Source organism: Nesoenas mayeri (assembly GCF_963082525.1).
Source record: "Nesoenas mayeri genome assembly, chromosome: 13".
Taxonomy (NCBI): domain Eukaryota; kingdom Metazoa; phylum Chordata; class Aves; order Columbiformes; family Columbidae; genus Nesoenas; species Nesoenas mayeri.
This window is the reverse complement of record NC_137550.1, coordinates 8,353,338-8,366,875: the sequence shown is the minus strand read 5'-3', so window position 1 is coordinate 8,366,875 and position 13,538 is coordinate 8,353,338. Positions and strand designations below refer to the sequence as shown.

General features: G+C 58.9%; 2 protein-coding genes across 2 annotated transcripts; one reads left to right on the top strand and one right to left on the bottom strand.

Annotated features, from left to right (window-relative positions):
* Nucleotides 1-951: 951 nt before the first annotated feature.
* SRPX2 (sushi repeat containing protein X-linked 2) lies at nt 952-5,513 on the bottom strand (the record flags this gene model as incomplete). The annotated part of the gene is made up of 10 exons (XM_080352630.1): nt 952-1,132; nt 1,436-1,557; nt 1,634-1,767; nt 1,920-2,099; nt 2,216-2,337; nt 2,439-2,565; nt 2,936-3,112; nt 3,240-3,431; nt 3,525-3,611; nt 5,444-5,513. The coding sequence occupies 10 exons, from the start codon at nt 5,511-5,513 to the stop codon at nt 952-954; spliced, it is 1,392 nt and encodes a 463-aa protein (XP_080208756.1).
* A 1,427-nt stretch (nt 5,514-6,940) lies between these two features.
* Nucleotides 6,941-11,241, top strand: TSPAN6 (tetraspanin 6; the record flags this gene model as incomplete). The annotated part of the gene is made up of 7 exons (XM_080352612.1): nt 6,941-7,027; nt 7,142-7,330; nt 7,526-7,600; nt 8,176-8,274; nt 8,520-8,675; nt 9,364-9,447; nt 11,173-11,241. The coding sequence occupies 7 exons, from the start codon at nt 6,941-6,943 to the stop codon at nt 11,239-11,241; spliced, it is 759 nt and encodes a 252-aa protein (XP_080208738.1).
* Nucleotides 11,242-13,538: the final 2,297 nt, after the last annotated feature.

Sequence of the window (13,538 nt, the reverse complement as noted above, 5' to 3'; positions counted from 1 at the left end):
CCCCTCTAGGCAAACCACTGTGAAATGTGTTGATTTCTTTTTTTTTTTTCTTCTTTCTTTTTTTCTTCTTTCCATTATTCTTCTTCCCAGCCCCTCTGTTTCACAGTCTGCTCCCTCCTCGCCTTTTCCACCCTCCTCCCGCAGGATGCTGCCAGCTCCAGGATGGGGCACCCCTGCACAGCCCAGCCGCAGCCCTGGCTGGAGCACTGTGGGGTCAGACAGGGGGACTGGGGGTAGTGGCCCCCAGGAAGGATTGGTTTCCCAGGGCTCGCACTCTGTGATGACTTCTGTACAAATTTATTTATTTCAAGTTATTCTACTGTCGAAATAGTTCCCAGGAAGGGTTGCCCTGTGGCTAGTGGAAGGGGAAGCAAGGGGTGGGGGGCATGGATGCTACTGGCTTTGCTAAGTGTGGGGCAATTAGCTTTTAGTAAAGGTTTCCTGGCAGCTCCAGCAGGACCCTGGCAGCAGTGCCCGCCCGGCAGAGCTGAGCCCAGGTCACGGGGATCAGGTTCAGGTTGTGCACAGGGTGTGGATGGTCACAGGGAGGGTGAAGCTACTGCATGAGAGGCTGTTGTGCTGTTCTCTGCCTGTCCTGCCTGCTCTCCCCTGCTCTGGCAGCCCAGTATTGGGGTCTCTTCTCTCCCCCTGCTCTGGGGTTTGAGCACAGGGGCTCTGGCATGTCCTGCCGTGGTCCCAGCTGGGCTTGAGCCATCCCACGCAACAGCTGGAGGCTGCTCCTGGCTGCTGGGCAGTGGGGATGCTGCTGGCACCTGGTCCCTGTCCCTGTTCACCTTTCTGTGCCAGAGCAGCTGGAGAGGGCTTCCCCTTCCCCTGGAGGTCCTCAGCACCCTGGTCTTCCTCTACAGTGGGCGACTAGATAAGCAGAAAGGAAGGTGTCTGTCCCCCGAGGCTGGTGGCGGTGGAGGGGGGGTTGTCCCTGGCGCTGCCTCACTCGCAGGGGTCCCCGCTCTGCGCCCGCCGTTCCGCCTCCCGCTCGCTCAGCAGGTAGGTGTCGATGAAGACGAAGAGCTCATCAGGGCTGATGGGGGAGATGTAGCGCTCACGATCGATGCCCGCCTTGTCCAGCAGCACCGCGTTGAAGTGGGAGCGGGTAAGGTGCAGGAACTGCCTGGGGGTGCAGGGGAGAGCTGCTGGTCAGGGCTGGGGCAGCTGAGCCTGCCCACCCCACGCAACCGTGCTCGGGTCCTCCGGGATGGTGGTTCCCATCTCTTCCTCGGCTGTGAGCTCTTCCTCAGGGTCTGGTGATGCTCTAGTTGGGAGTGTCCCCACATTGCATGAGCCCCTCTGATGCAGCAGGAAGGGGCTGTCCATGAACCCAGCTGCAGCCTCCTGCTTTGCTAGAGGTGTCCTCATCCCCTTGTCCCCTCACACAGGCACTTGGCTCTTCAGGACAGCCCCCCATCCACCCTACCTGAGTTCCTCGATGATGCTGAGAGACAGCTGGTGCTCTCGGATGCGCCCCACCTCGTGCGGGGGCTGCCCCACCAGCTCCACGGTGGTGACGTGACGTAAGTCGAGCCCACAGGCAGCTTGCTGTGGAGAGGGGGCATGGTGAGAGGGTGCTGGGGGTAGTGATGTGGGAAGGGGGTTGGTGGGACCGTTTCCTCACCTGCAACATGGAGATCTGCATCTTGTAGTAGCGGTTAGAGGGGTCGGGAGCTGAGATGATGAGGAGGCGGCGTTTCTCGTTGAACTGGTCCAGCAGGCTGGCGGCTGAGTTCACAGCTGTGTTGATCTGCATGGCTGGGGCAAGAGGCCAGCGTGTGGGGAGATGCCATTTCCCCCCGCTGCTGCCCCAATCACCACTTCTCCACCCCTTTGCCCTACTGGGCAGCATCCACTCTGAGCACTGGGCATCCCTGCGAGCAGGTCCCCCACTGCCCCACGCCACTTACGTGCACAGAGGGGCTGGGAGCCCGTCCACTGCTGGGTGGACTGGCAGACACGCAGGGAGGTGCCCTGGCGCTCGTAGCCCCCATCGCACAGGTACTCGCAGGTTGCACCGTAATTGTTGCCGTCGGAGGTGCAGGAGATGTAGCCGTTCTGCGGAGGCTTCAGGACGGGGCAGCGCCTCACTGCAAAAGGGGAGGCAGGGTGAGGGCTGGGGGTGATGGGGCACAGCCCCAGCTGTGGGGTGCAGAACCTGGAGCTGGGAGGGGGCACCCAGCAGCCCCAAGGGATCCTGCTTCACCTTGGACACGGACGCTGAACTTGCAGCTGGCTCGGTTGTACGCCTGGTCATAGGCGGTGTAGCGGATCACATGCTCTCCTTCGGGCAATTCGGAGCCGGGCTCTGGGCCCCGCAGCATCACCCTGCACCCAGAACATGGGTTTCTCCATCAGGGCCCTGGGAGGGAGCACCCAGCCTGGCCTCCTGCCCTTGCCAGCCATGCCAGCAGTGCCTCCATCCTCACCTCTTGATGATGCCATCAGCAGAGTCCTTCACGCGGGGGGCGTCCCAGTAGACAGTGGCGGTCAGCTTGCCGGGCTCAGCTATCCGCTCCCGGGACTCCGGGCAGCGGATCTTGGGAGGCTCCAAATCTGCGCACAGGGAGGAGAGGGAGTGGAGGAACCCGCGGGGGCTGGAGCTGGGCTACCGGGGCTGGGCTACCAGAGCTGGGCACCATCCCTTGTGCTCAGTGACCTCAGGGATGCTGTGCACAGCCTGGGCACCCTGGAATGCCAGCACAGAGTGACCCAATCCCAGACCAGCATGGCCTGTGCCAGCCCCTGCTTCAGGACTAACAGCACCTCGGGGAGCAGCAGGGACAGGGGGTGCAGGAGCCGGCACCTGGCACCGATCAGGTCAGATGTAGGGGTGATACCTGTAGGCACCCCAGGGATGGAGGGTGGCCTGCCCTTGCGTGCCCCAGCAGTGTGGGGCAGGGAGGACAGTAGGGTGAGAATTTACCTACACAGATTGGCTCGTTCCCGCTCCAGCGCCCGTCCTCCATGCAGATGCGGCTTCGGTCACCCTCCAGCTGGTAGCCAGGCAGGCAGGTGTAGTCACAGCGGGAATCCATCTGCACGCCGGCCGAGCACACGTAGGTGCCCCGCAGCACTGCGGGCAGCACGTGGCACCGTATTTCTGGGATGGAGAGAGCAAAGAGGGGAGGGAAGCGGCTTCCCAACCATGCTAGTGGGCACAGTGCCCAGGCCCGGCTGCTGCAGGTGCCCATGGGGATGCTGGTGAGCCGACGGCAGGGCACACTCACGTCGGCAGTACGCCATCCCGGACCAGTGGCGGCTGGGCAGGCACTGGACGGTGCTGGGACCCACCAGCCGGTACCCGCGGGTGCAGCTCAGCTCACAGCGCGTCCCCAGGCTGCTGCGGTAGGAGCCCCCCCGGGGCGAGTAGCAGGTGGCCTCTCCGCGGTGGATGTTGAGCGTGGCACACCACTGGGGCACTGCGAGAGAGAAGGAAGGTGAGCGGGTTGCCTAGCTGTGCCATGCCTCAGTTTCCCCACAAGGACCTGAGGGATAGGCTCAGGTGCTGTTACCTCGGCGATAGTCCAGGGCAGGATCGGGAGGGCCTTCTTCCACGTACACTTCATTGGCATGGCTCTCGGCTGTGTAATAGCCAGACCCTAGGGAGGAGGAGGTAGACAAGGGGGCTGTGTGATGGTTCATGGCAGCAGCAGCATCCAGGTGACCATGTCTTCCTGGGCAGCTGCATCCTCCAACCTCAAAACATCCCATGACTCCCCAGTGAGCATTCATACCCCCTAGCAGACTCTGTCCTGCTGGTCTTGGGGCTGCCCTCAAGGGTTAAGCTGGGAAGACAGCGAGCCCAGTCCCCTGCGACAAGATGTGTGCTGGCACCAGCCCGCAGACTAAACAGTGGCGGGAGCAGCCGCGGCTACGGAAGGAAATGAGGGCTGGCGCAGTGGGCTGGCACTGACCCCTGGCTTCGTGCTGCTGAGAAGTTCTTCCACTGTCCCTGTGGCACCGACCCTGCCATCGGCTGTTCCGAGGGAAGGAAGAAGCTGCTTTCTGCTGCCCATCCCAGTGGAGCCCCCTGGCCAAGAGGGGCTGGGGGGGATGCAGCCCCTTGCACACCAGGGAAGGATGAAGCTGCTGGAGGGACTTGGCTGGAGCCGCTGGCCCCATGCCATTTATAGTGTGCAGAGGGGCCCCTGACCCCACGGACAAGGGAGGACATAACTGCACCATTCTTGCAGGCCACCTTCTGTCCCGCACCATGTCCCCAGGGGAGCAGCAGGCAGGGAGGGAGCCGAGCAGGGGGAGAGGGCTGGCATCCTTCCTGTTGGCCCCTCGGCACAGGGGCGTCTCAGCCGGCCACAGCATTCCCGAGCACTGAGCTCATGTTTCCGCCGTGTTTCCGCCAGCCCCCGCCAGCACTGCCCCCTCCTCGCTTCCAGCCCACCCCACCACGGTCCCCACTCCGGTATGGTGGGGAGGCTCAGCTCAGGAGGGGACCTCGGGTGAAGCAGCAGACCCACCATGGCTGCACTCATCTCACTTCCCCCTGCTGCCCATTTTGGGAAGGGGATATCCACCGAGGCTGATCCAAACAGCAGCCCTGCCGTCATGGGAGGAAACTGCATTACAAATCTTTCCAACATGAACTTTACTACAGAGCAGCTCTCCAACGCTTCCCACAGGCTCTGTTAAGTCACCCACTCGTTTCCACAAAGCTTTTCATTCTGATGCCCTTCCCATGCTGCCATGGACGCCTTGAGGAGCAGAGAGTCCCGGGACGAGCCCAGGGCTGGCACACATGAGGCTGGCAGTGGAGATGTGCCAGAGAGCAAGGAATGCTTCTCAGAGGGGCTGCTGAGCCCCCGCTGGGACAGTGGGGATGGGGTATGCTCTGTCCCCACAGGTAGATGTGCTGTTTAATTGCAAGGTTCCCTTTTCATGCAGGTGCTGCCTTTCTTCTCACCTGGGGCTAGCTTGCAGCTTTGCCTGTGCTGGGTAAGAGCATCCCCAGCCAGCTGTGCTGGCAGTGGGACCAGGGGACAGAGACAGGAGAACGGAATGGGAAACCACCCCCAAACAGGGTAAAGGCTTTTGATCCTTGACCTGGCTGCTCGGCTGCAAGGGGGTTTGGATCTGAGCGTTGTGTCCAGGCAAATATCTGCTGGCTGATGGCCCCTGCGGGAGCAGGGAATCAGCGGGAAAGCTGTGCCCCCGCGGGCAGTGGCGTGATGGAGAGGCTGGTTTTCCACTTCTCTCTGGATGCCTCCCAGCACCCCCCTCCGCTCTTCCCCGTACCCCACAGTGCAACCCCACAGGCACCCCATATCCCATAGGCACTGATGCTCTCCCCAGCACTGCTGTACCAGGGCACCCCCCCTTCCCTCTCTCCCTGCCGTGAGCCCCTCGTTTGGAGCAGGACCCTGCCGGCTGCCATCCCCGGGGAGCCCCGCTGTGCCCATACAACCCCAGCTCTCACCTTCATGCCACGTGGATGACACCAGCCTGGTGAGGACAACCAGCAGGACGGGGGCTGCCTCCTGCGCCATGCCGGGGGCTGGGGGGGCTGGGGGCCGGCCAGCCCGCCTGCCGTACTGGGTCCGAGGGCAGCCGCGAACCCCAGCGACGATGGAGAGGGGGCTGGAAACAGGACAGCAACCCCCTCTGTTGCCTGGCCGTCCTGCCTGTCCTTGCTGCTTGTGCTGAGCAAACCTACTCTTCCCTTCTGCTGCCCGTCCCCAACATTCAAAAGCTGTGAGTCAGGCCCAAAGTGATGAGATTGTCAAAAATAATAAATCCAAGGATCACCCGTTTTCCAATGCACCTCCTGCTTCTCCGAGGCTTTAAAAGGTTGTGAGATTTTTTTCTTTGCAAGCAGAAGATCCAGGAGCTGGTTTTGACACAGGAGAGAGCTGAGACGAGCCTTTGCCAGCCCTGCCGGGCTCCAGGAATGGGGGTCCTGAGGGGCCGAGGACAAAACCGCAGGAACCAGGACCCTTTTTCCACCTCCAGCCAGGAGGGAGGGAGAGACCTCGCTGCAGACGGCGGACTCCGAAACTCATACAGAGGCAAGTGATTCCAGCTGTTTTCCAGCTGAACTTCAGTCCCTACGAGGCCGAGGTAATAAAGCACATTTGTTAGGACTTGCCACCCCACGTCCCATGGGGTCGAGTGGGAGTGGACACAGGAGCTGGAGCCACTCGGGATTTTGGCTCTGGAGCACAGGACTGCACGGGTGAGGAGAGACAAGGGATGAACCTGGCATGGACAGGTAGGAGAGTTGGCTCAGGGTGGGGTGGGGGTGGAGGGGAAACATGCTGCCTGAATACACTAATTATGTGGCAGCCAGGCCGGTAAGCACACTAATTAATAACACAGCTGTCCTGAGCAGGAGAGGGCTGCTGGGAGGCCACTGCAGGGCTGATGCTGCCTGGGCTGATGAAGGAAGGGTGTGGGGAACGCTGGCCGGCAAACCTGCAGCCCCCCGCAGCCTGCAGATGTCCCTAAGGAGAGCACAGGGTGCTCGCCCCATGGTGGGCAGGATGCCCATCGCTTGCTGGCATGGTGGCTGTGCCATGTGCCAGGGCACAGGGTGACTGCCCCTACTGGTCCCTGTTCTGCAGGAGGACACCTCCTGGACAGGTACTGGGGGGCCACGACGGGGTGGAGCTGCTGGGGCAGTAGGGCAGCGACTGGGTGGCATGGGGCAGGGACAGTGTGGCACAGGACAGGCAGGCGGTGGCACTGGGCAGGTAGAGGGTGACACGGAACAAGCACACGGTGGCACCGGGCAGGTAGAAAGTGACACGGAACAGGCAGGGGGCGCCCTCGCTGGGCGGAGCGATGCGCCTTCGGGCTCACTCGGCCATTTCCGTGAGCACTCGGCAACCACCGCCTCCGCTCGGGCTTCTCCGGCCGGGCGGGCGGGGCGGGGGCGCGGCGGGGCCCGTCCCGGCAGGATCGGCCCGTGTCGGCCATGGCGTCCCCGTCGCGGCGGCTGCAGACGAAGCCGGTGATCACCTGTCTCAAGAGCGTCCTGCTCACCTACACCTTCGTCTTCTGGGTGAGCGCTGGGCCGCGACCGCCCCGCCCCGCCCTGTCCTGGCCCCACGACGTGTCGCGGGCGCGCCGCCCTGTCGCGACAGTCACGAACCACAGCGGCTTTTCTCTCTCCCAGGTGTCGGGTATCGTGCTGCTGGCCGTGGGCGTCTGGGGCAGGGTCAGCCTGGCTGTCTACTTCTCCCTGCTGGACGAGAAAGCCACCAATGTCCCCTTCGTCCTGGTGGGCGCTGGCACCGTCGTTGTCCTTCTGGGCACCTTTGGCTGCTTCGCCACCTGCCGCGGCAGCACCTGGATGCTCAAGCTGGTAAATGGCCTCGGATGGGGTGGGATGGGGTCCCATCCCTTCCTGACCTGTCCCAACCTGTCCTGATCCATCCGGACATGTCCCATCCCAACCCCATCCTGTCCTGTTCATCCCAACGCCATCCATCCCATCCCACCCCATCTCATCCCATCCTACCCAATCCCATCTACCCCATCCCACCCTTTCTGCCCACAGTACGCCATGCTCCTGTCCCTCATCTTCCTCATCGTCCTGGTGGCTGCCGTCGTGGGGTTCGTCTTCAGGCACGAGGTGAGTCTGGGCGACCACTGCTGTCTCCCAATGTTGCAGAGCAAGTTTTCTGCTGGTTTTAACCCAAGCAAGTGTTGCTGGAGGCACAGAGGTGCTGCTGGCAGTGGTGCTTAGTTTAGCTAAAATTAGGTTAAAACAGCCGGAAGAGCAGCTTGGTCCCCATAAGGACCCATAAGGTCCCCATAAGGACAAGGCTGGGCACAGCATACACCCAGCAGAGCACGCTGCCCCTCCACCAGAACAGGCAAAGTAAACCTGGACTTTAATTTCTGGCTTTGATCTATCTTTTGCAATATTTCCTGTAACTAAAGCTACTCCAAGGGCTCCTGGAGCAGCCTGCTTGGAGGGGAGCTGGCACCGTGTAAGATCCTTGTTATTACACACAGCACCCCTGCCGCCACAGCGCAGCCCAGCCTGCCCTTTAATACAGCATTTAATTGCCTGGGTGGCCAGGGGAATGTCTGGTGGCCACGGCTGGAGTCATTCCTACCGTCGCTGAGACATGACTAATGTGGGACCATGGGTCCCAAAGTGCGGGAGGGAACAGCACTGCTGCAGAGACCTCTTTCTTGCAGATTAAGACCAACTTTGAGAGTAACCTCAACCTGGCCTTGAGGGACTACAATGTGACTGCGGATCGGCACAGCGAGGCCGTCGACACCATCCAGAGAACTGTGAGTGCCGCAGGCTGGCAAGTGGTTGGGGGGACGTCCCCTGGGACCCCTCTGTGGTATCAGCGTCCCTGTCGTGGTGCTGGGGGTCCTTTTGCACCATAGGCTTTTGAGTTTGGGAGGAGATGCTGGTGAGATGGGGGCAGTTCCTAGAGAGGTGAGGGCGGGGGGCTGTGGGAGCAGTGGTAGGACTGAGGCAGTCAGTACCCTGGTGTGACTGTGCTCCCCAAACATGCTTCCCCCTTCAGTTGCACTGCTGCGGGGTGCAGAACTACTCGGACTGGGAGAAGACTGAGTACTTCACCCAGAGGGGCATCCCCCGGAGCTGCTGCAAGAGCCAGGACGACTGCTTGGAGGAGGATCTGAAGGACATGAGAAAAGCCAAGTTGAAAGTGTTTGTGGATGTAAGTTAAGCTCAGAAAACCCCCCTGCCAGTCCTGGAGGTGGGGAGCAAAGAGCTGGTGGGTAGAGAAGGGCTTGCCCTTCCCTGGGAGGCTTGGAAGGAGAACTCTCTCCTTGCAGACACCCTGTGGTCCTGGGATCCCCCTGGGTTGGAAGATGTGGAGGAATTAGCCTTCCCTCATGTCTGAGGTCCGCCCCACCTCTTCCTTGGAGGCTCAGGACCAGTTGGGCACACAAGTATTTGTGCTCAGGGCTGTGTGTTCGGGGCAAAGGGTGAATAAGGAGGTAATTTCTCAGTAAAGTTAGTTTCGGCAGCGCTGGTGTCTCTCGTCAGCCGTGCAGAGTCCTGACCCGTTGGTGAGCACAGGTGACCTCATCCAGCAGAGACGGCCGAGTGATGCAAGGAACGTTCCTCTGATGAGTCACCTTGCTCAACCCAAGGCTCCTGTTGGGAGCAGCCCAAGGGCAGCACTGCCCTTGATAACGCTGCTGGGCTGGGAGGCTGGTTGGCAGCGCTGACAGGGAAGTGACTTTGCCAAGGCCAGGCAGGATGGTGGCAGCCAGAAACTCTCGGCTGCCTGCACAGGAGCATCTTTCCCTGCAGCCGCCGGCGCTCTGGAGAGGTGCTGGGTTGTGCTCAGGGGGTGTGAAAAGCACTGGACCCATGTGCTTGCTTTTCCTCCTCTGCAGGGTTGTTTTTTCCTGGTAACGTCAACAATGGAGTCAAAAATGAGCGTTGTGGCTGGCATCTCCTTTGGCATTGCGTGCTTCCAGGTAACTCTCCCTTGCTGGCTGGCATAGGAGTGCAGAGTGAAGCTAGTGTGTCTTCAGAGGAATTTAATTTCTGTGAGTCTAGTGTGTGTACAAAAGGCACGGCCTGTTTCAGCCAGGGAGAAACAGCTATTCTGCACATTCCCCTTGGGTTTAATCTCACCACTGTACAGTCTCCAGTCTCTTAAACCCAGGGCTGAAGCACCAGCTCTGTTTCCTTGAGCCCAGGTTATTTGAGAAGAGCTCCTGTCTGAAACAACAGATTTCCAGAAAACCCAGGCTGTGCTGCGCTGGGCTTGCTGTTGGCTGGGATCAAATCGTGCCTTTCCTTTTTCTACCCACTGACCTTCCTTTTTATCAGGGAGGTATTTTGGCATCTCTTCTGTGTGGCTGGGACACTGTGAGTGCCTGCAGGTCACAGCGTATGCTGGCAGCTCACACCCCACGTGCTGCCTTACCCTGCAATTGCTTCCTCCCCCTCTTGCTCCCCAACCTCTCCTTTCCTTTATCCTGCAGGACATTTCCTGCAGGAGCCGCAGCAGCAGCTTTATCCCAGCAGGAACCGAGAGGCCCCTGCCCCCAGCTCTGCTGTGCTGGGCACGCTGACGCCACGGTGGGGTTTCCCAATGCACTGTAGTGGGACCTGCAGGATGCACAGCCAACCCTTTTTTAGCTGGTTTGTGAGAGCTTGCTGGGTGCTGAGCAGCTGTGGGGCAAGCTCAATTGGCCTTGACTTTGGAGGGGCTTGAATTCACCCTCCCCTTGGTCCGGCGTGCTGGTGGCCAGGACCACCGGCTGACCACATCAGCATGTGGAGAAACAACCCTGCCAAGATATTTCTCCTGTAATGAGCGTGTCACCGTGTGTTTACGGTACCGGATGCGCTGCACTGGGGGAGAGGCAGGAGCTGACAGCCCCTGGCTGCAGTTTGTGCTACCAGGTGCTCTCGGTTGCAGCTGGGAGAGCCTGAGAGCCAGAGCCGCTCCACTGCACCCAGCCGCTCGCCCCTATCCCCTCCTCAGTCCGGCTGTGCTCACCATGAGGTCACCAAGACGTGACTGACACGCAGACTGTGAGCTGCGCGCTCCCAGCTGCGAAATTATCTCAGCTGATGCCAGGTTTGGGAATTGTAACCTGTTCCTGGCTTTTATTGCCTTTAAAGCAAGCCTTGCTATGTCATGTGGCTGTCTGGGACCCATCATACAAATGTACCTCTAACTTTACTGGTGTAGGTCAAACTCGTTCAGTATCTGGCCCTAAATGTCTGTAAGGGGCCAGGAGGCCACGTTGTGATAGCAATAGCTGTGCTTCAGATGCTGATCTGAAAACAGCAGCCTTGCTTCCCAGCCGTCTTTGCAACAGGGAGAGATGGCTACTGTTCTCTAGTGGCTGCTTAATTGGCTGTGACGCTCCTTATATCTGTGTGATCTCCAAAATTACCATGAAACACTAAATGCTTCATGAAGCAAAATGTAACAGGATGGGATGTGGAACATTTCTTGTGAGGAGCTTGTTTAGCTGGTGCCTGCCAGGATCCTCCGCTTCAGCCACTCTCCGTTACACTGAGGCAGAGCATGGCTGCCCATGTTGTGGTTTATAAATCCCACTGTTCATCTTTGGAATTTATGAAACTGATGTTCTGGAGCAATTTGTCAGGCATGTCCCCTAAATCACTGCAACCTGTTTTTGGCTACCTCTGATGTGTTTTTCTTATTTTCTCTTTTTCAGTTGGTTGGCATCATTCTTGCCTGCTGCCTGTCCCAGTACATCACGAACAACCAGTATGAGATGGTGTAGCTGTGATCAGGTATGTCTGCCCAGTGATGTGAGCTCGGTGCGCTGCCTCTGCATCCCGCGCTGCTGCCTGGTCAGCACAGCAGCGGGTACCACTTTTGGGGCTGTGTGGGGATAGAGGGGACCTGCAAGACTGTGTCTGCTCCATCATTTTAAGCTGTGTGTAAATCCAGCCCTCTCAACACTTTGCCTTGTGCATTCCAGGATGTGCTCTCTGCAGCCAGGGAGGATGCCACCACCTCCAGTTTTCCTCTGGATGCTGCTTCCTGAAATCTTCCTTTGAACTGACTGATCTTCTCAACTAGCTCATAGAAACGAGCGCAGCAGCTGTCCTGGTGCGCTCAGGGACTTGTCCTAACACTACTCTGCTGTGCCACCGCGTGGGATAATTAGTGTAGCTGCGGTGGTTACAGCAAACGTGCTTCGCCGGGCGCTGCAGCCCCTGGCTCTTTCCTCGGTGCTGCGCTCGAGTGCCGTGCCGAAGCCGACCACGCTGGCAGCCCCATGGGACTCCCAGTGCTCATCTCCAGTGCCTTCATTCAGAAAGTGATGCTTTCCCTCAGCTCAGGCAACCCCTCAATATCCCCTCGCTCTCCAGACACAGTTGCTCTCGAGATGGGGCTATTGCCCCATTAAAACACAGCCCTGTCTGCCTGAAGCCCTTGGCTCAGCAAGGTCTCGGCTTGTTGCCAAGCTTTCTCTCATCCCTGAGTTTTATATACTTTTTTATAGTTGTACTTTTAAAAGTACAGGCTGTAGTGATTCTTTGTAAGCTGTAGCGAGGTTTGGTGATGTAGCTCCTGGTGCCTTTACCTTGGTAGGTGTCCTTGCACCGAGTCAGCTGTGACTTGATTGTCAGTATTATATGCTGCTTTAACTCGTTTTCTGTATCGAGTAGAACTCTTTTGTCCTGAGACACAATAAATATTAAGATATTTTACTCTATTAAACTGCCTTGGCTTTTCATCTCCTGGAAATTTCTCTGCTTAGGTCACTCTAAACAGCAGCAAGACCCCGTGAGGCAATCTGCTCACCCCAGGCCAGCCAGTAACCTCTGGACCATTACAGCTCGCAGTTCTCCGGTGTTCACTGGTGCACTTGTGCTTACAAATACCTTCTGTAATTGAATTTTCTTCATAACAGCGGTTGTGTAACAGTGCTGAAGCAGAAGGCCAGTAGCCAGGTGGGTTTCTTCAGCCCCATGCAAACGTGTGCATCCTCCGCTGACCACCGCTCACTCAAAGCAAAGGACAGCGCTGCTGAAGCTGCTGGCATCTCCAGCCTCTCCCCGGGGCAAGAAACATGAATTTAAACTTTTGTGTTTGCTGTTTGACCAGCAAGCCTTTGCCTTACCAAATGTAATGTAGCAGCAGCGCAGTGAGGCTCCTCTCCTACCCGGTGTGTCAAAGCTGCTGGGCAGCAGCTGGGTCCCAGGGACAGGAGCTGGAACCTGGGTCTGGCCTTAGCACCATGGCCACAAGCAGAGGTAAGCTGTCAGGGGGTGCACAGGGTTTGAGCAGGGGTTAACATGCTCTTAACCCTCAGCACACAGGCAGTGTCCTGCTCAGGGCAGCTGCAGTGTCAAGGATTTTCTTTTTCCCTCCCACAGCTCAGGTTTTGCCCATTTGTTGATCACAGCTGGGGACAGCTGATGGCACTGGGGGTTCTCTGTGCCTCCGCTCCCTCTGGCTTTGGCTGCTGGTTCCCCAGGAGATCTTGTGCCTGTTTCTGCCTCTGCTTCGCCCGCATGATGTCACACTGCACATTGCTCCTGAGGGGCTTGGTGGCACCCCTGAGCTGTCACCAATTACTGAACACATGGGAACCTGCTGGAATGGAGACATGGGACGTGCTGAACAACGACCAGTGCCGTCAGGGAGCAAATTAGGGACCTCCGCACGTTCCCAGGGAGGCGAGCGCCGGCGGTCCCGGTACCTGAGTTATGGATGCTCGTGACGAGGCAGCCAAGCAATTAGATCACTTCTCAAGACCCATTAAGCATCACAGACTGAGACTAAAACGACTTTCCATTTTCTTTGCAATTGCTCATACAAGACATTTATTGTTCGCCTCTTGCTGCTCAGCGTGGCAACGATGCGCTTGAGCACGGCCTCCCCCAGCCCCGCGGGGGATGCGGGGAGGAGGACAGACAGTGAAGGTGCCGCAGCCAGGGGGCTTGCACGCTCGCCAGCAATCAATCAGGTAACGACCTGCACATCAGCTGCATTGGGATGCATCTGGACAGGGAGTGGTGTGGCAGGCGGGTGCAGGGCAGCACCCAAGCGCCGGGTGGGTGGGTG